Below are 22,900 nucleotides of genomic sequence, written 5' to 3'. Positions count from 1 at the left end.
ATTATAGGCATTATCCACCAGTCCTGGCTTGGTGGACACAATTTTCTAAAGCACATTATAGATTCTGATAGTTGTAGATTTTCTGTCTTCAAACTATAATAGATTCATAGACATTTTAAGTATCACTCACACACAAACACACACACACACATACACATACATATATATATGGACATTTATTTTGCCAGTCCTGGAGCTTGAACTCAGGGCATGGGCACTGTCCTTGGACTTTCTCAAGGCTAGTGCTCTACCACTTGAGCCATAATGCCACTTCCATCCTTTTCTGGTTATGTGGTACTAAAGAATCAAACCTTCATGCATGCTAAGCAATCTCTACCACTAAGCTACATTCCCAACCCCAGTATATTTGTTTCTGTATAGTGTAATTCCTTCCCTCACTGTCTCCCAGTTTCTCTCTCCTTTTCCCACCCCTGCTCAATTTTTATTGTTGCTCTTGATTCATGCTGAGTAGTTAATTAAAGATCTCTTGCTGGAAATATTAAAATTCTGATTGACAAATACGTTGAATAGTTTGTGTTTTTATTAATTTCTTGATTTTCTTTTCTCTTATTTTCTTGTCTTCCCTTCCCCCTTCCCTTGTTGGTTGGGCATCTTGATTGAATAGATCCCTGACTGTCAAATTTGTTCATAAGAAGTTAACTTGGAGGGCTGTTTCTCTGCCCCAATACCGGGAGCTGGTTGGCACGATGAAGGTCTTCTGTGGGCGAGCCAACCCAACCACAGGATCTGTGGAGTGGCTAGAGGAGGGTGAGCACTATGATTACCACCAGGAGATCGCCAGGTAACAAGGATTGGTTCTTAGTAGGCTACAGCTGGGTAGGGCTCTTAGTCTCAGAGCAGACACTTCAGAGTCCAATTTAGATGTAGCAATATCAGCTGTGCTGTTGGTCACTAGCAGGTTTGTCTATGTAGGAGTTGAGCAATGTCTTGCCTCTGTGAAGTACCAGATGTCTAATTTACCAGCATCTCAGGGTCTGTTCAGTGGAGGAAAAACTTTGAACCCAAGGTTCAATAGCAGGGAGTTAATGAAATTTAATTATGTAGTTATATTCTCTTGTGTGAAAAAACACAGTTTTATTTTTTTTCTCCTTAGAAGGAATGTTTAAGAATACATGATTTTGGGCTGGGATGTAGCTCAGTAGCAAAGTGCTTGCCTAGCAAGTGCAACGTTCTGGGTTCGAGTCCCAGTAACAAAAAAGAAAAGACAAAAAATATATATACAGTGGTTTTTTTTTGTGTGTGTGGGTCATGGAGCTTGAACTTGGCCTGGGTGCTGTCCCTGTATCCCTGAACTCTTCAGCTTGAGGCTACCACCCTACTTTTGGCCTGGGCATTGTCCCTGAGTTCTTCAGCCAAAGGCTACCATCCTACCCTTGAGCCAAGCCTCACCTCCTGGTTTTCTAGAAGTTAATTGGAGATAAGAGTCTCTGGTCCTTTTGTGTCTGGGCTGGCTTTGAACCTTGATCCTCTGATCTCAGCCTCCAGACTAGCTAGGATTACAGGCATGAGCCACCCCATCCAGCTAAGAATATATAGTTTAATTGTTGTGCCAAGATTGTTCCATGTTCTGGGAATGACCCCCTCCCCCATCCCTTGCTCAGGGCCCATGTACTAGGAATCAAAAACACATGTTCCCGGAACTAGCCTGGACTTGAACCCCCAGATGGCAACAGCCCAATGCTCAGTGGTTAGACACCTGAGCTCTGACCAATCCTGAAGTGACCAGTGGTTCGAAGTTACCAAACAACCCATCAGGTGATTGTAACTATGGAATTCCCCTATAAAAGCTGTGTAAAACCTTTGTTCGGGGCCTCTTAGCATTGCCGGCTATGGGCACGTGGAGGTCCGAGTTCGAATTCCATAATGTACTACCCTTGTTTCTTTGCTTTGACTTTGATCTCTGGTGGTTCTTTTGGAATTCTAGGAATTTGGGTTATTATGTTGTACCCAAATTCCTAGCAGCAAGATATAGTTGAATATATCTTGCTGCTAGACTAAAGTGGAGGAAATATGGTACCTAGCCTCAAGAAAATGTAATTTTTGTGTGAGACAGATGTATTAAAAACAAAAACTGGCCATGGTGGCTCATGCCTGCAATCCTAACTACTTAGGAGGCTGAGATCTGAGGATCATGGTTCAAAGGCCAGCCCCGGGGAATGAAGTCCATGAGACTCTTATCTCCAATTAACCAACAGAAAACCAGAGTGGCACTATGGCTCAAAGTGATAGAGCACTAGCCTTGGGCTGTCAGAGCTCAGGGATAGCTCCCAGGCCCAGTATTCAAGCCCCACAACTAACTCCCAAAAACAGCACAGGGAGATAAAAGCCTCCCAGTTGGACTGGGTAAAGGTGATGTCATAACCCTAATGTCATAACCCTGCTCATCCCAAGATGCACATATATTGTACAAGACTAAATCAAATGCTAGGGATATTAAGTCAGATCTTCCTGAAGAGCAAAATACTTAGTGCATAATATGGTTAGGTGCTTGTGGTTATGGGGTTATTATGATACAGCTATCTACAACTTGTGCCACAGCTTTACTACTGGCTTTGCATTGGTTAATGGGAGATAAGAATCTCACATTTGGGCCAGGAACTTGGCCTAGTGGTTAAAGTGCTTGCCGAGCATGCACGAAGACCCGGGTTCGATTCCTTGGTACCACATATATAGAAAAAAGCTGGAAGTGGTGCTGAGGCTCAAGTGGTAGAGCTCTAGCCTTGAGAAAGTCCAAGGACAGTGCTCAGGCCCTGAGCTCAAGCCCAGGACTGGCAAAAAAAAAAAAAAAAAAAAGAATCTCACATTTTTCTGCCTAGTCTGACTTTGAAATTTGGACCTTAGATCTCAGTCTCCTGAATACCTGGGATTATAGTTATAAGCTACTGGTGCCCAGCTTTGGTTGAATTTTGCTGTGTGGTACAGGCCACCTTTAAACTCATGATACTCTTGCTCTGACCCTTGAGTGCTAGGATTCCAAGTGTATGTCACTAGCCTGGCTATTAAAATAACTTAAAGTCAATGATGTATTTATTCTATTAAGAAATTAGTTTATATGTAAGGATTTTCTTTGTGTTGATAATTATCAAAAGTTTCTGACCTGTCTCTTTTTTAGATCCTCTTATGCAGATATGTTGCATGATAAAGACAGAGTAAGTATAAAAGGTAACCATTATTGTGTGTGTGTGTGTGTGTGTGTGTGTGTGTGTGTGTGTGTGTGTAAGGCCAGCTTTCTGTCACTTGAGTCACAGCTCTACTTCCAGCTTTTTGGTGGTTAACTGGATGTAAAGGTCCCATGGACTTTCTTGACTGGGCTGGCTTTGAAGATGTTTCTCAGATCTCAGTCTCTTTAGCTAGAATTAAAGGTGTGAACCACTGGAGCACCACTAGAAAAGCATTATCTTGATGTTGTGTTAGAAATCTTGGATTACAAGAAGCTTACACACTCCCTGGGGAATCTTGGTGTTCAGATGCTTCCAAAAAGCAACTGAGCACCAGTGTCTCATACCTCTAATCCTAGCTACCCAGGAGTCTGAGATCTGAGGAACTGGGTTCAAAGCCAGACTGAGCAGGAAAGTTTGTGAAACTCTTATTCCAATTAACCACTCAAAAATTGGCAGATTTGCTGGGCTCAGTGGCTCAGGCCAGTAATCCTAGCTACTCAGGAGACTAATATCTGAGGATCAAGGTTCAAAGCCAGCCCAGGCACAAAAGGACCTGAGACTCTTATCTCCATTTAACCTCTAGAAAATGGAAAGTGGGGCTTGGCTGAAGGACGGGGAAGTGGCCTTGAGCTGAAGAGCTCAGGGATATCCCCCAGGCCTGAGTTCAAGCTCCATGACCCACCAAATGCGTGTATACACACACACACACCAAAAACTGGTAGATGACTGTGGCTTAAAGTGGTAGTGCTAGTGTTGAGCAAAAGGGACAGTGCCTAGGGTTTTGAGTTCAAGCCCCAAAACAAAGTAAGTGATGTCAAAAAGCAATGTAATATAGTGGTCAGGAAATTAAATCAATCAGGAGGCTTTGTCCCAACTCTGGCTTTATTTTTTCTCCTTAGTTTTATTAAGATAATTGACAAATTGTCAAGCATCATTGGTTTATACCTATAATCCTAGCTACTCAGGAAGCTGAGATCTCAGGATTCCAGTGTGAAGTCAGTCAGCTGGAGCACCAAAGTCCATGAGACTCTTCACTCCAGTTATCTAGCAAAAGGCTGAAAATGGAGCTGTTCTCAGGTTGTAGACTACCACTCTTGATTAAAAACAAAACAAAACAAATTAAGGGAAAATGCCCAGGTCTGGAGTTCAAGCCATAGCACTGAGACAAAAGAAAAGAAGATATTATTATTTTGTGGGTCATGGGGCTTCAACTAGGCCTGGGCATTGTCCCTGAGCTCTTTAGCTCAAGGCTACCACCCTACCCTTGAGCCAAGCCCCACTTCCCATTTTCTGGAGGTTAATTGTAGATAAGAGTCTCAGGTCCTTTTGTGTCCGGGCTGGCTGGCTTTGACTCTCGATCCTCAGATCTCACCCTCCAGAGTAGCTAGGATTACAGGCCTGAGCCACAGACTGGCCAAGAAGATATTATTCTTTTGTCAGGATTCCTTCTTCTGTTTGTCCTAGTGGTAAATATTAGGGTTTGAACTTCAGGCTTCCCATTTGCTAGGTAGGGGCGTTCTATTGCAAGGCCATGCCTCCCTTTCTGTGAATGTAGAAGAGTGAATGTGTAAGAGACAGTTACTTAATCAGGACAGGAGTAAGCCAGTGTTCCTAGAGTCTTCTAAGCCTTGCCCAACTAAGCTGGTCAGTACTATTCCTCTAGAGACCAATAGAGACCAGAAAGGCCAGAGAATCCTGGCTGCCAACTCAGCTCTCCATTTGTATTGAGCGCCCCCCCTCCCCCAGTCCTGGGGCTATGAACTCTGGGCCTGGGTGGTAGCCTTGAGCTCTTCAGCTCAAGGCTACCACCCTACCCCTTGAGCAGCCCCACTTCTCCCTTTTCTAGTGATTAATTGGATATAAGGCTCACAGGGACTTTAGTGCCCGAGCTGGCTTTGAACCTTGATCCTCAGATTTCAGCCTCCTGAGTAGCTAGGATTACTGTACCTGGCTCACTTATTTTTCTTAACAGATGTAAGCTGACAGCTGCTTCTTTTCTCCTAGAATATAAAATATTACCAAGGTATTCGGGCTGCTGTGAGCAGGGTGAAGGACAGAGGACAGAAGGCCATGGTTCTTGACATTGGTACTGGCACAGGACTCTTGTCAATGATGGCTGTAACAGCAGGTGCAGACTTCTGCTATGCTATTGAGGTAAGCCACACTGTTGTGGTCCATGTGCTGAATTTTATCTTTGTACCTTCTTTCTTCATTCACAAAGACTCATGGGGTACTTGCTCTATGCCAAGCACAGGACCAGATTCTCAGCAGATAGAGATGAGTCAGAATTACTTCCTCTAGAAGATTTCTTTTTCCTTGAGAACAGTGGCTTTTGGCCTGGACTAGACATCAGACTCACTTAGATGGCTTTAAAAGCTCATGTTTAAAGCTGGGTGCTGGTGGCACTTGCCTATAATCTTAGCTTCTCAGGAGGCTGAGATCTGAGGATTGAGGTTCAGAGCCAGCCTGAGCACCAAAGTCTGTGAGACTCTTATCTCCAATTAACCACCAGAAAACTGGGAGTGGTGCTGTGACTCCAAGTGGTAGAGTGCTAAACTTAAGCTGATAAGCTCAGGGACAGAACCCAGCCCCAGAATACAAACCCCAGGACTGACCAAAAAAACAAAACAAAACAAAAAATCCAGATTGATTGCCACCAGATTATCTGACCTGCATGTCACAGTGGTTACATTCTTGGCACTTTGAGTTGTTCTTTTTTGGTGTGCTGATACTGGGGCTTGAATTCAGAGCTTGGGTGCTTTCCCTTAGTATTTTTTGGTTAAGACTAACATTTACCACTTGAGTCAGTTTTCACTTCCAGCTCTTTGGTGGTTAATTGGAGGCCGAAGTTTCATGGGCTTTTCAGCTCAGGCGGGTTTTGAATCTGGATCCTCAGATATCAGCCTCAGGTTTGTTTTTTTGTTGTTGTTGGTTTTTTTTTTTTTTTCCTTGTGCCAGTCCTGGGGCTTGAACTCAGGTCCTGGGCTAGTCCCTGGGCTTTTTTTTGCTCAAGTCTTACCCTCTGTCACTTCAGCCACAGCTCTACTTCTGCTTTTTGGTAGTTAATTGGAGATAAGAATTTCAGGGCTGGGAGTTTGGCCTAGTAGTAGAGTGCTTTTGCCTAGCATGCACGAAGGCCCGGGTTCAATTCCTTGTTACCACATATATAGAAAACGCCAGAAAATGGTCCTGTGGCTCAAGTGTTAAAGCCTTGAGAAAGCCCAAGGACAATGCTCAGGCCCTGAGTTTGAGCTCCAGGACTGGCAAAAAAAAAAAAAAAAAAAAAAAATTTCACAGGTCTAGAGATGTGGCCTAGTGGTAGTGTTTGCCTAGCATGCACGGAGCCCTGGGTTTGATTTCTTGGGTACCATTTTCAAAGAAAAATCCGGAAGTGGTGTTGTGGCTCAAGTGGTAGAGTTATAGCCTTAAGAAAGCCCAAGGACAGTGCTCAGGCCTTGAGGTCAAGCCCCAGGACTGGCCAAGAAAATACTGCCTACGCTGGCTTTGAAGTTTGATCCTCAGATCTCATCCTCATGAATAGCCAGGATTATAGATGTGAGCCAACATCACCCACCTCTATGTATGTGTGTACACTTTATAATGAATATAGTATTTCCCCCTTGATAATAGTTTCAAAATATCCACTGAAACTGTTAAATACAGAACAAGATTTAGAAAAAAAAATGAACGTAGTCATTATGACAAGTCACATTTATCTTTATTTGTAATCTGTGTGTTGGCAGTACAGTTTGTATGTTATGCAGTTAAATGGTTGGTACTATGAGGACTAGACTGGGATGTTGGATTAAGAGTTGGAGGGACTGGTGTCTAGGGAGCTGTGAAAGGCTCAGGAAAGACTTTTTCTCTTTTTCTTTTTTTTTTGTTGGTCCTCAGGCTTGAACTCTGGGCTTGGGCACTGTCCTTGAGCTCTTCAGCTCAAGGCTACCACGCTACCCCTGGAGCCTCAGTGCCACTTCCCGTTTTCCAAGTAGTGGTTAATTGGAGATAAGGAGTCTCATGGTCTTCAGTGCCCCAGCTGGCCATCCTCAGATCTCAGCCTCCTGAGTAGCTAGGATTACAGGCATGAGCCACCACGCCTGGCATCAACCCGGGTCTTTGTGTTTGCTAGGCAAGCACTGTACCACTAGGCCAAACTCCTGGCCTACTTACTCATACTTAACATCTTACTTGGTAACAGTCTGTGTGCAAATAGAAGTAGAGCACGTATCCCCAAGTTTGTGAGGCAAGACTTCTTCCTGTTCTTTAGCATCACACTGTATAAGAGTGTCATCTACTGCCCTCACTTGGTACTGCATTATCCTCTTATCCTCATTCAGTAGTTGGAGCACTTAGTGAAAATTTCTCACTGTGTCCATACCTTAAATTTGAATCTCATTCTTCTGGGTTCATTTTTATGAGAAACATTTGAAGAATAAGATAACTAAGTTATAAATCTTAGGACCAGAATACAGAAATAGTTTGTGAAATTTGCAGGTCCCCCCATTAGCCTATATTAGTTGCACATGGAGATTTAATTGTTTCCCTCAAAGTATATTTGTATATATTTATAGAGTGCACATGTACCAACTTCATTCCCTCTATTATTTTCCCTTATTCCTTTTTAAACTTATTCCTATTTTCTCTCTTCCCCCCCCCCTCTGTCTTTCTCTCTCTCTCTCTTTTTTTCCTTCTGGGTTTCCAGGTTTTTAAGCCTATGGCTGATGCTGCTGTAAAGATTGTGGAGAAGAATGGCTTCAGTGATAAGATTAAGGTTATCAACAAACATTCCACAGAGGTGACTGTTGGGCCAGGTGAGAGCTACAGATCTGTGTGAAAGCTTTACTCTCTTCTTCTTCTTCTTTTTTTTAATCAGTCCTAGGGCTTGAACTCAGGGCCTGCACACTGTCATTTGGGCTTTCTCAAGGCTCGTGCACTACAATTTGAGCCACAGTACCACTTGCAGCTTTTTTTGTGTATCTGGTACCAAGGAATTGAACTCAGGGATTCCTGTATAGCAAGCAAGCACTCTGCCACAAGGTCATGCTTCTGGCCTACTCATTTTTATATGTGAGAAGAAAAGTTGTTTCAAGTTATATTAAATAGATGTAGCTTTTCTAATCATCTCTGATTGCTTCTCTCGATAATTATTTGTTTATTAAAGCAAGTTGCTAATCAAGTATAGCAGTCACATAAACGACACCTTTTGCTTTAGCAAGTTAGACTTCTTATGTGTTTTAACTCTTATAAGTTTGATCAGAGAGAAGTAAAATGAAGGTAGCAGAAAGAGACTTACTTAGTTGTGAATCCTGCCCCTGAATACAGAATATAAGATTATCCTGTGTGGACAGGCCCTCAATGTATCTAGAATTTTTTTTTCTAGTTAGGAGGAGCACATCATTCAAATTTGTAAAATTTTACATACACTTTGATAGTTGGAAGACACATTTGAAAGATGTGTAAAATAAAGTAAAAAATTTTTTGAAACAGATTTTTAAAAATCAATTTTAGTATTGAAGCATCAACTTTTTCCTCTATTTTCTTTTTCTTTTTCTTTTTTTTTTTTTTTTTGCCAGTCCTGGGCTTGAGCTCAGGGTCTGGGCCCTGTCCTTGCAATTTCTCAAGGCTAGAGCTCCACCACTTCAGCCTCAGCACCACTTCCAGCTTTTTTCTATGTGTGTGGTTCCAAGGAATCGAACCCGGGTCTTTGTGCATGCTAGGCAAGCACTCTACCACTAGGCCAAACTTCCAACCCCCCCCCTATTTCTTTTATTTAGTCATTTTTGTGTGGGTAGGGCTTAAATTCTGAGTCTTGTATTCTCACTTGGCTTTTTTCCCCACTTAGGACTGGCACTATAGCACTTTAACTCTGCCTCCAGTTCTGGGTTTTTGTGGTTAATTATAGATGAGAATTTGTCTGCCAAGATTGGCTTAGCCACCTAGGTAGCTAGAATTATAGGTATGAGCCATGGACACCCAATTTTTTTTTTTTTTTGCCAGTCCTGGTCTTGACCTCAGGGCCTGAGCACTGTCCTTGGATTTTCTCAAGGCTAGAGCTCTACCACTTGAGCCTCAGCACCACTTCCGGCTTTTTTCTATGTATGTGGTACTGAGGAATTGAACCCTGGTCTTTGTGCATGCTAGGCAAACACTTTAACCACTAGGCCAAACTCCCAGTCCCCAACTTTTTTTTTTTTTTTTTTTTTTTTTTTAATATTTGGGGCTTTCCATAGTGAAACTCTCCTATAATTCCAACACTTGGAAGGACAAGACAGGATAATTGTAATATTGAAGCCAGCCTAGGCCAACGTAGGAGAACTGTGTCTCAAAAAGGAAACGTGTGTGTGTGTGTGTGTGTATTTGGGAGTGAAAAGCTAGGAATATAGCCATACTTTAAGATAGAAGTCCAGAAAGAAATATACAAAAGGAGGGACTGGTAGCCCCTTTATTTTTTATTTCAAAAAGAAACATACAAGCCAGGCAGGGTGGCTCATGCCTGTAATCTTAGCTACTCAAGAGACTGAGATCTGAGGATGAAGGTTCAAAGTCAGCCCAGGCACAAAGGACCTGAGATTCTTATCTCCAGTTAACCTCTAGAAAAGCAAGTGGGGCTTGGCTCAAGGGTAGGGAGGTAGCCTTGAGCTAAAGAGCTCAAGGGCAATGCCCATGGGTTCAAACACCATGACCCACCAAAAACAAAAAAACCATACAGAGAAGTGTTTAAAATAATTACATCATTACCTTCTTATTTTCTTATTTTAAAAAGGTAAGAACACACAGCATTTATTACAGCTGGTGCTCTACCACTTGAACCATTGCACAAGTCCAGAAGTTTGTTAGTTAATCAGAAATGTAGTCTAGTAGACATCTTTGTTTTGGCTGGCTTTGAAGTGTAATCCTCTGGGTCTCAACTTTCTGAGTATTTAGGATTACAAACATGGGCCACTGCTGTCTTGTCCGCCCCCTCCCCATTTATTTATTTATTTATTTATTTATTTATTTATTTATTTATTTATTTATTTATTTATTTAGTACTGGTCCTAAGGATTGAACTTGGGACCTGGGCACTGTCCTTGAGCTTGGTTGATAGGTATGTGCCACTGTCCTGAACTTTTTATTGGTTAAGATAGAGTTTTGTTTTTGTTTTGATTTTCCCAAGCTAGCCTTGAGATGAGATCCTTCTCATCTCTTGACTATTGAGTAGCTAGGATAACAAATGTGAGCCACCAAGCTAAGCTTGATGTAGAACTAACTTTCTCTCTCTGTCTGTCTGTCTCTCTCTCTGTCTGTCTGTCTCTCTCTCTCTCTCTCTCTCTCTCTCTCTCTCTCTCTCTCTCTCTCCCCCCCTCCCTCCATCTCCCTCTCCCTCTCCCTACCTCTCCCCCCTCTCTCCCCCCTCTCCCCCCCTTTCTCTCTCTCTCTCTCCCCCCCTTCTCTCTCTCTCTCTCTCTCTCTCTCTCTCTCTCTCTCTCTCTCTCTCTCTCTCTCCCTCTCTCCCTCTCTCCCTCTCTCCCTCTCTCCCTCTCTCCCTCTCTCCCTCTCCCCCCCCCTCTCTGTCTTTTATATTTTGTTGGTTGTGGTACTTGGAACTCAGGGCCTAGGCTCTGTGTCCCTGAGCTCAGCTCTTTTGTTCAAGGCCAGTACTGCTTTGAAACACAGTGTCACTTCGGATTTTCTGGTAATTAATTGAAGATAAGAGTCTCAGGACTTTGGCTGGCTTTGAACTGTCGTGCTCAGATCTCAGCTCAGATATTATGCTCCTGAGTATCTAGGAATATGCATGAGCCACCAGTGCCCAGCAGACTTTTTTTTTTGGCCAGTCCTGGGGCATAAACTCACAGCCTGAGCACTGTCCTTCGGCTTTCTCAAGGCTAGCGCTCTACCAGTTGGGCCACAGTGCCACTTCCGGCTTTTTCTATGTATGTGGTACCAAGGAATGGAAGTGGGTCTTCTTGCATTCTAGGCAAGCACTCTACCCCTGGCTGACTTTTTTTTTAGTGTGTGTTGGTTGTGTGGTTTGAACTCTGGGCTTTGGCTCTGTCCCTGAACTCTTCAACCCAGGGCTAATGCTCTACCACTTGAGCCACAGAATCACTTCCAGTTTTCTGGTTGTTAGTTGTAGATAAGAGTCTCAGACTTGTGATTGGCTAGCTTTGAACCTTAATCCTCAGATCTCAGCCTCCTGAGTAGCTAGGATTACAGGCATGAACCACCAGCACCAGGCCTCAGCAGACTTTGTTTCTAATCCCCTATCTCAACATAGAGCTTTCTTTTTTTTTTTTTTTTTTTTGCCAGTCCTGGGCTTGGGCTCAGGGTCTGAGCACTGTCCTTGGACTTTCTCAAGGCTAGAGCTCTACCACTTGAGCCTCAGCACTACTTCTGGCCTTTTGCTATGTGTGTAGTACCAAGGAATCGAACCGGATCTTCGTGCATGCTAGGCAAGCACTCTACCACTAGGCCAAACTCCCGGCCCCAACATAGAGCTTTCTTGTTGCCAAGTCTGCCTTCCCCTGTTTTTTTTTTTTTTTTTCCAGCTGTCACAGCATTGGTACTTATCTGCGGTTTATTTCTTTGTGAAACTTTGTCTTAATGATGTCTTCCAATATTGGTTGTCCTTTGTTACTTTTTAATCCCAGTATATCTTCTCCAGGGTTCTTATTTCAGCCTTCCTTAGAAATGCCATCTATGGCCTTTTTTTTTTTTTTTTAGACCAGTACTGGGGCTTGAACTCAGGGCCTGAGCACTGTCTTTGAGCTTTCTCAAGGCTAGAGCTCTACCACTTGAGCCACAGCACTATTTCCAGCTTTTTCTGTGTATGTGGTATCAAGAAATGGAACCCAGGGCTTTGTGCATGCTAGGCCACCCTTCCAGCCCCAAGTTATGGTCTTTTTTTCCTGAAGATGGATTGCACAGAGCAGTTGTAGCAGCTGTTACCCATTCATGTGGCAAAGAGTAAACCACACTTGGGTAAACTGCTTCTCTCCAGGCTCTTTTGCATTGTTCCCTCACATGCTAAATGCCAAGCTCCCAGGAAGTATTTACTAAAATTCACTGGGTCATAAAGCTTTGTTTCATTTTAATGAAGCAATTTTGGACAATATATCATTTTTATGTAACATAATTAGCTTAAAGATTATTCAGGAGGTAGAACTGGCAGGGCTTGGTGATTGATTGGCTGTAGGGTAACAGAGTGGGAGAAATTAGGGATCTTGCTGCTTTCTGTTCCTCCTTATGGGTGCTAGCCACTGGACTAAGGTAATGAACCGAGTATCTGTTCTCCTGTTATTAGTAAATGATATTTTCTGGACAGTATCACTGAGACTGTTTAGTGAGACAGGAGCAAGTGTGTAGCAGTAAGGTGGGGGTTACAAGCTTATGTACTTGTGCTTGAGATACTATATCAGCATTGTGACATAACATTAGGATGGGCAGGAGATGTGTTTCTTCTTCTTTTTCTTAGTATTGAAGCTTGAACTCAGAGACTGAGCTTTTGCTCAGCTTTTCTGTTCACAGCTGGTTCTCTGCCACTTGAGCCACACCTTCACTTCTGGCTTTTTTTTTTTCCCATCCTGAGGCTTGAACTCAGGGCTTTGAACACTCTCCTTGAGCTTTCTCAAGGCTAGTGTTCTACCCCTTGACCCACAGCACCACTTCCAGCTTTTTCTGTGTATGTGGCAACCAAGGAATCAAACCCAGTGCTTCATGCATGCTAGGCAAGCACTCTACCATTTATCCAAACTCCTGGCCCTTTTGTTGTTGTTGGCCAATTAGAGATAAATGTCTTATTTGTCTGCCTAGGATTGATACAGAACAGATTCTCAGATCTCAGTCTCCTGAGTAGCTAGGATTGTGTGAGCCTCTGGCAGTTGGCTTGAAGTTTCTTAGCATCTGTTTTACTTCATGTTAGTATGGACCACAGTGTACGACTACATACATGAGGCAGAACTCATTCCCCCTTCCTGCCCTTAACCACCATCCCCTTTTACAGATGGGTTAGAAAGACAGATCCAGATCAGATTTATAGGACTTCAGGTTAAGCTCTTACCAATATACCTATTTCTGAACTGTTTCAGAATACTGTGGGTTTTTGTTGTTGTAGTAGTAGTAGTAGTAGTACCTTTCAATTCAGAGTTCTGCGCTTGCTAGGCAATTGCTACCATTTGAGGTATGCCTCCAGTGTTTTTTTTTTTTTTTTTTTTTGCCAGTCCTGGGCTTGAGCTCAGGGCCTGAGCACTGTCCTTGGACTTTCTCAAGGCTAGAGCTCTACCACTTGAGCCTCAGCACCACTTCCAGCTTTTTTCTATATATGTGGTACCAAGGAATCGAACCCGGGTCTTCCTGCATGCTAGGCAAGCACTTTAACCACTAGGCCAAACTCCCGGCCCTGCCTCCAGTTTTTTTTGGTCTGATTATATTTGAAGTGAGATCTACCTTATGCTTTGGCCACTCTGGACTGTTTATACATTTTTTTTTTTTTTGGTCAGTCCTGGGCCTTGAACTCTAGGCCTGAGCACTGCCCTTGGGCTTTCTCAAGGCTAGAGAGCCTTGAGCCACAGCACCATTTCTGGCTTTTTTCTTCGTATGCGATACTGAGGAATCAAACCTAGGTCTTCATGAATGCTAGGCAAACACTTTGCCACTAGGCCAAACTCCCGGCCTGGACTGTTTATGCTTTCTACTGTAGATGGGTAGTCAAGTGGCTACTACCACACTCAAGGTTTTTTTTCTGTTGAGATCAAGTCTCATGAACTTTTTGCCTGGGTTGGCCTAGAACCTAGATCCTCCTGACCTCAGCCTCTTGAGTAGCTAGTATTAAAGCTGCTAGCTCTTGCTCTTCTGTGAATTATTATAATACTTGTATTTTCTGACATCATCCATCATACTTGTCTTCTGTATAAGAAAGATGAATGAATTTTTTTCAAATTATAATTTATAAGCCATTAGAAATGTTTACAATAGTTCTCTATGATGAATAGCTCTTTCCAAAGTCTATTTTGTTTCTTGGTTCATTAAAAGTTTTAATTATAGAAGTAATGTATTACAGAAATTTAGAAAACATTTAACGAAAGAATCCTTCAAAGACTCACTTAATTGAAACAGTTGTTTCTGGGGAGATTATTTGGTAGCAAGACACCAACTTATTAAGAGGATTTAATAGAAAGACTCCAGCAAATTCTAATGCATGGGTTTTAGTTTTATTGGTATAACTTAGTGACTAAAAGATTATCAGGCAACTCCCGACTTGGTGTGTGTATATGTGTGCACAGTGTCAGCCAGTGTCAGCCAGTGTGCACCAGTGCTAGGGCCTGACCTCAAGGCCTTGATTTCTTTCTTTGCTTTTTTACTGAAGACTGGTGCTCTACCACTTGAGTTAAAGCTCCACTTCTCTTTGCTGGTAATTAGAGGAGATAAGAGTCTCTTGGTTTTGTTTGCCCAGGCTAGCTTCAAACAGTGATCCTCAGGTTTCAGCTTCCTGAGGAACTAGGATTACATGTATAAGCCACCAGTGCCCCAGCTTAATCTCTTGATTTGATTTTTCTATCCTTCTCTGTAGTCTGAAAATAGTTGGAATAACAGTGTAGTTTTTACTCTCAAAATAATTTTTGTTGATAGATTGGAAAAATTTCTATATATTTAACTGATTTCAGTGTGGAACTGTCTATTTTGTTTCAGTATTCAATTTGTATTTTCCATCTAGTGTACATTTTGGGCATAGTATTTATAGTTTTATTTTTTTGTAAGTCTCTGCCATTCTAAACTTACACATACAGAAGAGTTAAAAGAGCAGTACCATGTGTCCATTTTCCATGAGTCTGTATCTTTTAGTTATCATTTGCTTGACTTTGAACTTCCAGTCATCCTTCCTCTACCTTCCTGGTGCTAGGGTTATAGGCCTACACCATGATGGGTATGTGAACTTTTTCTTTGTTGAACCTTTGGGGAAATCAGTCATAGACATATTTCAAATCTATGAATATGCATTTCAGTTCAACATAAAATGACCCATTAGGTAATTTTTTTTTTTTTAGTTGGTTATAAGGCTTGAACTCAGGGCCTAGATGCTGTTCCTGAGCTTTTTTGCTCAAGGCTAGTACTCTTGTCATTTTGAGCCACAACTCCACTTCCACTTTTGTGGTGGTTAATTGGAGACAAGATTCTCATGGACTTTCTTCGCTCGTCTGGCTTTGAATTGTGATCCTCAGATCTCAGCCCCTTGAGTGGTTAGGATTATTGGCGTGAGCTACCAGCATTGCCCGGCTTGCTTACCTTTTACATATTTATTATGAATACTTTTCCTTTCTGTTGCTTGCTTTTGATTTTGTTCTGTTTTCAGATGGTGATATGCCGTGCCGTGCCAACATCCTGGTCACAGAGCTGTTTGACACAGAACTGATTGGGGAGGGAGCCCTTCCGTCCTATGAACATGCACACAAATATCTCGTGCAGGTAGCTGGTGCACACAGTGCTTTCTGCTGTACCTCTCTGTATACCTCGGGATACCCCTCAACCCTGGGAGGAATCTGGCTCAGGTAGTAGCCAAGAGTGCAGATGTAGATAAACTCTGTGCTCCTGTGCTTGTCATTTTCACTGGTAATGCCTGTAGAAGTACTTTCTTCACTTCTGGGTCTTCTGGGCCTGGTAAATAGAGCATGCAGAATGAGTGAATGAATGAATGAGGTAGGTACCCAAGACAAGGAGCTAAAGCCATATCTAAAGAGAAGAATGGTCAGCAATGCCTATTAAAATTAGCAGGCCTGAGCAGCAGCTCTCCATCGGACATTGTAGTGAGAAAGTTCTGGTCCTAGTGCCTGAGCAAGAGCTGAGCTGAATGGACACTAAACCTGGGACCAAGATTGCTGCTTGGCAATGAGACCTGGATTGTCTTTCAAGTTGGTATGGGAATTGGAATGATGACATAACATGATGACAATTTAGGCTTTTTGTTGTTTTTGTGCTGGTACTAGGTCTTGAATTCGGGGCCTGTGTGCTGTCTCTTAACTTCTTTGCTTAAGGCTGGCATTCTACCACTTGAGTCACAGCATCACTTCTGTCTTTTTTTTCTGGTTAACTGGAGATAAGAGTCTCGTGAAACTTAGATCTCAGTCTCATTGTACAGCTGAGGGTGCACAATGACCATTGTCATTAAAAAAAAAAAGTGTAAAAACTGGTTATGTTAGTGCATACCTGTAATCCTAGCACTCAGGAGGCTGAAGCAAGAGGATTGTTTGTCTACAGTGTTTTTTGTTTTGTTTTGTTTTAAATGACCATTTTGGAGCTTGAATTCAGATCCTGAGCAGTGTCCCTGAGCTGCTTTTGCTCAAGGCAAGTGCTCTACCACTTGAGGCACTTCTTGCTGCTGCTGCTTCTCCAAGCCTTCCTTCCTCCTCCCCTTCTTTCTTCTTTTTCTTCCTTCTTCTTTCTCTATAAGAAATAAGTCTCACAGAGTTTCCTGCCTGGGTTGGCTTAAAACCATGATCTTTTTTTTTTTTTTTGCCAGTCTTGGGCTTGAGCTCAGGGTCTGAGCACTGTCCTTGGACTTTTTCAAGGCTAGAGCTCTACCACTTGAGCCTCAGCACCATTTCCGCCTTTTTTCTATGTATGTGGTACCGAGGAATCAAACCCGGGTCTTCATGCATGCTAGGCAAGCACTTTAACCACTAGGCCAAACTCCCGGCCCTATGAAACCATGATCTTTAGGAGCCGGGAGTTTGGCCTAGTGGTAGAGTGCTTGCCTAACACGAAAACCCGGGTTTGATTCCTTGGTACCACATACACAGAAAAAAGCCAGAAATGGTGCTGAGGCTCAAGTGGTAGAGTTCTAGCCTTGAGAAAGTCGGAGGACAGGGCTCAGGCCCTGAGCTCAAGACCAGGACTGGCAAAAAAAAAAAAAAAAGACCATGATCTTTAGATTTCAGCCTCCTGAGTTGTTGGGTATACAGGCATGAGCCATGATACCCAGATGTATATGTTTTTTTTTTTAAATCTAGCAGCTTTTAATCCCTTCCCCCAAGGGCATGTGACTAAAAAACAGTCATTATCCTGATAGTGGGAAGATGTTACTAAATTTTTCTTGCCAAATAAGGAGTAGATCTCTTGGTTGATAGGAATTATTGTGGGTCAGATGAGTGATTTGTTGTTCTTTTTAATACCTACTTAGGAGAATTGTGAAGCAGTGCCTCACAGAGCAACTGTCTATGCCCAGCTGGTGGAGTCCAGAAGAATGTGGTCATGGAACAAGCTGTTTCCTGTCCGTATTCATACCAGCCTTGGGGAGCAGGTCATCATCCCCCCCTCAGAACTGGAGAAGTGCCCTGGGGCACCCTCTGTGTATGACATTCAACTGAACCAAGTATCCCCTTCTGACTTCACTGTCCTCAGTCACGTGCTACCTATGTTCAGGTACCAAGGATCCTCCCTAAGTGCCAGTGCTTTGAGACTTTTGATGGAGTTTGGGAATTGGGAATTTTTATTTATTTGGGAAGAAAATTGAATTCTTTGCAACAAAGTGTCATGGAGAGATCTCCCTCCATAGAAGTTTAACAGTAGAATGTGTGATGTCAATTTATGGTAGTTCCTGAATATATTTTCACAGTGTGGACTTCAGTAAGCAAGTCAGTAGCTCAGCAGCCTGCCACAGCAAACAGTTTGAACCTCTGGCATCTGGCCAAGCTCAGGTGGTTCTCTCCTGGTGGGACATTGAAATGGACCCTGAGGGGAAGATCAAGTGTACCATGGCCCCCTTTTGGGCACAGTCAGACCCAGAAGGACTCCAGGTAAGTGGGCATGTTTTTTTAGAGGGTAACTTTTATTCTTGGGGAAATAGCTTGTTGAACTTCTGATCACAAAAATTTAGGCAGTAGTAACTCAGTCAAAGGCAAAGAGTTTCTTTGAAAAACAAAACAAAAATGGTGCTGGGGATGTAAATTAGTTAGAGAGTACTTGCCTAGCACACATGAGTTCTTGGATTCTGTCCCTAGCATCACACACACACACACACACACACACACTAATAAGAAGGTACAGAATCCCAGGAACTACACAAAATTAATAAGTAGATAGCTAGATAGGCTTTATCTGGCTATAGGAAGACAGACTTCTTAGTTAGTTCATGGTTCTGCACCACTGGTTAAAGTGAGCAGCAGCCAGGGGCTGGTGGTGTACTTCTGTAGTCTTAGTGAATTAGAAGGCTGAGATCTAAGGATTGCAGTTCAAAGCCAGCCTGGGCAGGAAATTCCCCTGAAGCTCTCATCCCAATTAACCACCAGAAAATTGGAAGTGGCCCTGTGGCTCAAAGTTGCTAGCCCTGAGCATAAAAGCTCAGAGACAGCACTCATGGCCTGAATTCAAGCCCTACAGCTAATAAAAATAAAATTAGCCAGGTGTGGTGGCTCATGCCTGTAATCCTAGCTACTCAGGAGGCCAAGATCTGAGGATCTCGATTCAAAGCCAATCCTGGGCACTAAAGTCTGTGAGACTTGACTCTTCAATTAACCACTAGAAAACCGAAGTACACCTTGGCTCAAAGGGTAGGTTGGTAGCCTTGAGCTGAACAGCTCAGAGACAGCACCCAGGCCCAACCGACAAAATAAATAAATAATATAATAAAAGAAAATAAATTGAGCAGTAGAGAATTCTTGATGTATTAGGTATGACTCTCTCCCTTTTTCTGGCACAGCCATGAAGACTACCAGCCCTCCACTGGGATAATACTGGGGACTCAGATCAATTTGGAATACAGAGCTCCAGCCTCACTTTCTGTGATCTTAAAACCCATCTTCTCTAGATTAGTGGAAAGTAAGCAAAAACATGAATTACAGAAAGGAAAATACAGAGTATTCTGTAATGTGTCCCTACATATAGGATAAGAACAAAAAAGAAAAAGCTACAATCAGAAATAGGCACATCACAGAATTTATACTAGCAAAACCTGGATGTAAGTTAAGCTTATATTGTAAGTAAGTCCTTATGCAGAATACTCACAGACTGTGATACTGGTAAAATAATTAAAAGAAAGATTAAGCATTCACAAAAACTCATATTTGGAAAGCAACCCCAATAGTGAGAGAGACCTACAAGTTTTTTATTTTAGCGTTCTTTACAACAGGGTCTCAGCTGGGTACCATGTCTCCTTTCATATTAGCTTGGCTTTCGGTCCCTGGGTTAGAATTACTACTCTCCTTATAGCTTGGTAACTGCTCTCTCTCTCTCTGCTCCCCACTTTAGTGGCGGGACCACTGGATGCAATGTGTGTATTTCTTGCCACAAGAGGAATCTGTTGTGCAGGGTGCCACCCTCTGCTTGGTCGCCCACCATGATGACTACTGTGTATGGTATAGTCTTCAAAGGACCAGGTATGCCAAACGTTGGAGTAGAGGACTGGGGCTTCTTAGAGACTGCACATTAGTGTACATTTTCCATGTACAAACCCTGCATAGATGAAAGCAGAGTGATACATACCTGAATAAAATAAAATAAGAACAAAGGATATACACGTTTGTGTATAATCAGGAATAAGTTGTCATGGGTTGCTATGCCTTGCTTGGGTGACATGAAAGTCTGGATGCTATGCCTGCTTGGGAACTGGTGTTCTAACTTGGGTCTTCTAGAGACCTATACATGCCCTCACACTTTCTGGCATCTTATGGTTCATGTTTAATCACTTTTCTCTGGTTTTTCCTTTCTTGACCTAGCCCTGAAGAGAATGGGAAAGTCCACCAAATGCGTCCTGTGTGTGACTGCCAGGCTCATCTGCTCTGGAACCGGCCTCGATTTGGCGAGATTAATGATCAGGACAGAACTGATCAGTATGCTCAGGCTTTGAGGACTGTAAGTACCCCAGCCCAAGCACCCCAGCACTCGGCCTGTGATTTGCTAGTTTTGTTTTCTTTTTCTTTTTTTCCAGTCCTGGGGCTTAAACTTGGGGCCTGGGCACTGTCCTAGAGTTTCTTTTGCTCAATACTAGCACTCTAGTGGCATTCAAGTGACACTTGACCCACAGTGCCATTTCTAATTTTTTCTGTCTATGTGGTACTTAGGAAATGAACCAGGGATTCATGCATGCTCGGCAAACACTCTACCATTAAGCCACATTCCCAGCCTGAATTTTGTTTTCTGTGTTCCCTCATCTAAGTGATTTTCAGCTGGCTGTGTGTGGAATAGGCACCTAAATCTAGAGGCAGAGAGCTTGTTCTGGATTTCCAAGGGGCTTATTTTCTGGCTTCTGCAAGAGCTCCTTTAGGATTCTTTCCCCTGCTTGTCTTACTAGACACTGCCTCTGTGATCACCAGCAGTTGGTGTAGCTGAGCCAATGACTCTTGACTACCCCATGTCTCAACTCTCTGTTGCACCTTTCTAAAAAAATTTTAACATGTAAATCTGGCCTGAAAACTTTTGCTTCTTGCTGCTTTTGTAGCAAAGGGATACTGCTGGGGATCTTTTTTTTTTTTTTTTGCCTGTCCTGGGATTTGAATCAGGGCCTGAGCTCTGTCCTTGGGCTTTCTTAAGGCTAGTGCTCTACCACTTGAGCCAAAGCGCCACTTCTGGCTTTTTCTATGTATGTGGTACCAAGGAATCAAACCCAGGTCTTTGTGCATTCTAGGCACACACTCTACCACTAGGCCAAGCTCCCGGCCCCTACTGGAGATCTTACGTGGCCTTTGGAAGAGTTCTTCTGCACTCCTTGGAGCTGGGTACAAAAACAGTGTGCCTGTATGTGAAAGCATGCATACATTTTGCAGGGAGAGGAAGGATCCATGCTGTCCCAAGTTACTGACTGAGGAGTCTGTGGTCCATAAAGGTCCTTTGCCTATGAGGAGTCACTTGAGAACACATAGGATAGAGAATAACCCTGTTGACAAAGATTGGGAGGTAGATTCCTTCAAGTGGGGCAGGCATTTGGCTAGCCTTCTGGCTGAATTGGGGATTTTCTGACAATGAACAAGGGAAGAGATGAGTAAAGATCAGGGCTGCTTATTGCATGGACCCAAGAGACAGACAAGATAGCATGGATGCCCTGATGATCCATCTTAGTGGTGAGGAGGATGGATTGAAGTCTGAGACCAACTAAGTAAACCTGTATTTATATTGAGCCTGTGCTTGTCTTACAGGTGTTGATATTGAGCCTATTCTTTTCTTACAGGTGCTGACCCCAGACAGCATCTGCCTCTGTGTCAGTGATGGAAGCCTGCTCTCCATGCTGGCCCATCACCTTGGGGCAGAGCAGGTACTAGACACATGCGATTGATTGATTGACAGTTTGGGGGCTTGAACTCAGGGCCTGGAACCTGTCTCTGAGTTTCTTTTGCTAAAGGCTAACCCTCTACCACTTAGCCACAGTGCCATTTCTGGCTTTTTCTATTTATGTGGTACTGAGGAATCAAATCCAGTTCTTCATGCATGCTAGGCAAGCACTCTACCACTAAACCACATTCGCAGCTCAGACACATGTCTTTCAAATAGCTTCTTAAAGGTAGTTCCTCTGTCTCTCTTGTCTGTCTGTTTCTCCTATCCCCCAAACACACATTTCATTTTTCTTGTGTGTTTCTGTATATGTGTATGCACACAGTCATGCCAGTACTGGGTCCTTTTATTTATTTAATTTTTAGTGTGCATGTACATGCTTACCAGTCTTGACCTTGAACTCAGGCTTGAACACTATCTTTGAGCTTTTTTGCTTGTCTGGTGCTCTCCTACTTGAGCTACAGCTCCACTTTTGTTTTTATGGTGTTTTTTTTTTTGCCAGTCCTGGGCTTGAACTCAGGGCCTGAGCATTGTCCTTGGACTTTTCTCAAGGCTAGAGCTCTACCACTTGAGCCTCAGCACCACTTCCAGCTTTTTTTTTTCTTATGTATGTGGTACCAAGGAATCGAACCCGGATTTTCATGCATGCTAGGCAAGCACTTTAACCACTAAGCCAAACTCCTGGCCCCTTTATGGTGTTTTATAGTTAAAGAGTCTTTCCTGCTTGGCTGGCTTTAAACTTCTATCTTTGGATCTCAATGTTCTCAGTAGCTAGGATTACAGGCATGAGCCTTGGGCTCTAGGTATGTTTTTGTTGGTGGTGGTGTTTTTTGTTTTTTGTTTTTTTGCTAGTCCTGGGCCTTGAACTCAGGGCCTGAACACTGTCCTTGGGCTTTCTCAAGGCTAGAGCTCTACCACTTGAGCCACAAATACCACTTCTGGCTTTTTCTATGTATGTGGTACCGAGGAATCGAACCCAGGTCTTTGTGTATGCTAAGCAAGTACTCTACCACTAGGCCAAATTCCCAGCCAGACTCTAGATTTTTGTTTGTTTTTGTCAGTCAGGGGGCTTGAACTCAGGGCCTGAGCACTGTCCTTGAGCTTTTCAGCTCAAGGCTAGCAGTCTACCACTTTGACCCACAATGCCACTTCTATTTTTCTGGTGGTTAATTGGAGATAAGAGTTTCACAGACTTTCCTGCCAGTACTGGCTTTGAACTGTGATTCTCAGATCTCAGCTAGGGTACAAATGTGAGCCACCAACATCTGGCTTGGGCCATTTTATTTGAACTCAGGGTCTTGTGCTTACTTGATTCCTTCCTTGTTTGGCTAATGTTTTACCACTTGAGCCAAGTCACCAGCCCATTTTTTTGCTGATTAGTTTAGAATAGAGTCTTGTAAACTTTACTACTTAGAATGGCTTTGTAATCCTCTAGATCTCAGCTTCCTGAGAGCTAGGAATACAGAAGTAAGCCACTGGTG

The 22,900-nt window shown here is 43.0% G+C and overlaps 1 protein-coding gene across 1 annotated transcript in view; it reads left to right on the top strand.

Annotated features, from left to right (window-relative positions):
- Positions 1-629: 629 nt before the first annotated feature.
- The window catches only part of Prmt7 (protein arginine methyltransferase 7), a 36,444-nt gene continuing 14,173 nt past the window's right edge, over positions 630-22,900 (top strand). Inside the window, exons 1-10 of the mRNA XM_090357388.1 lie at positions 630-802; positions 3,134-3,170; positions 5,187-5,336; positions 7,885-7,993; positions 15,514-15,626; positions 17,338-17,579; positions 17,773-17,953; positions 19,404-19,531; positions 19,871-20,006; positions 21,319-21,402. Of these exons, the coding sequence (XP_090213514.1) occupies positions 708-802; positions 3,134-3,170; positions 5,187-5,336; positions 7,885-7,993; positions 15,514-15,626; positions 17,338-17,579; positions 17,773-17,953; positions 19,404-19,531; positions 19,871-20,006; positions 21,319-21,402 (1,275 nt within the window). The 5' untranslated portion in view covers positions 630-707. The remainder of the gene's footprint in view (positions 803-3,133; positions 3,171-5,186; positions 5,337-7,884; positions 7,994-15,513; positions 15,627-17,337; positions 17,580-17,772; positions 17,954-19,403; positions 19,532-19,870; positions 20,007-21,318; positions 21,403-22,900) is intronic.

Source organism: Megascapheus bottae, chromosome 24, assembly GCF_031878675.1.
Source record: "Megascapheus bottae isolate mThoBot1 chromosome 24, mThoBot2.hap1, whole genome shotgun sequence".
In the NCBI taxonomy this organism is placed as follows: domain Eukaryota; kingdom Metazoa; phylum Chordata; class Mammalia; order Rodentia; family Geomyidae; genus Megascapheus; species Megascapheus bottae.
Note: the sequence above shows the minus strand (reverse complement) of the source record. Positions and strands in the feature narration are given on the sequence as shown.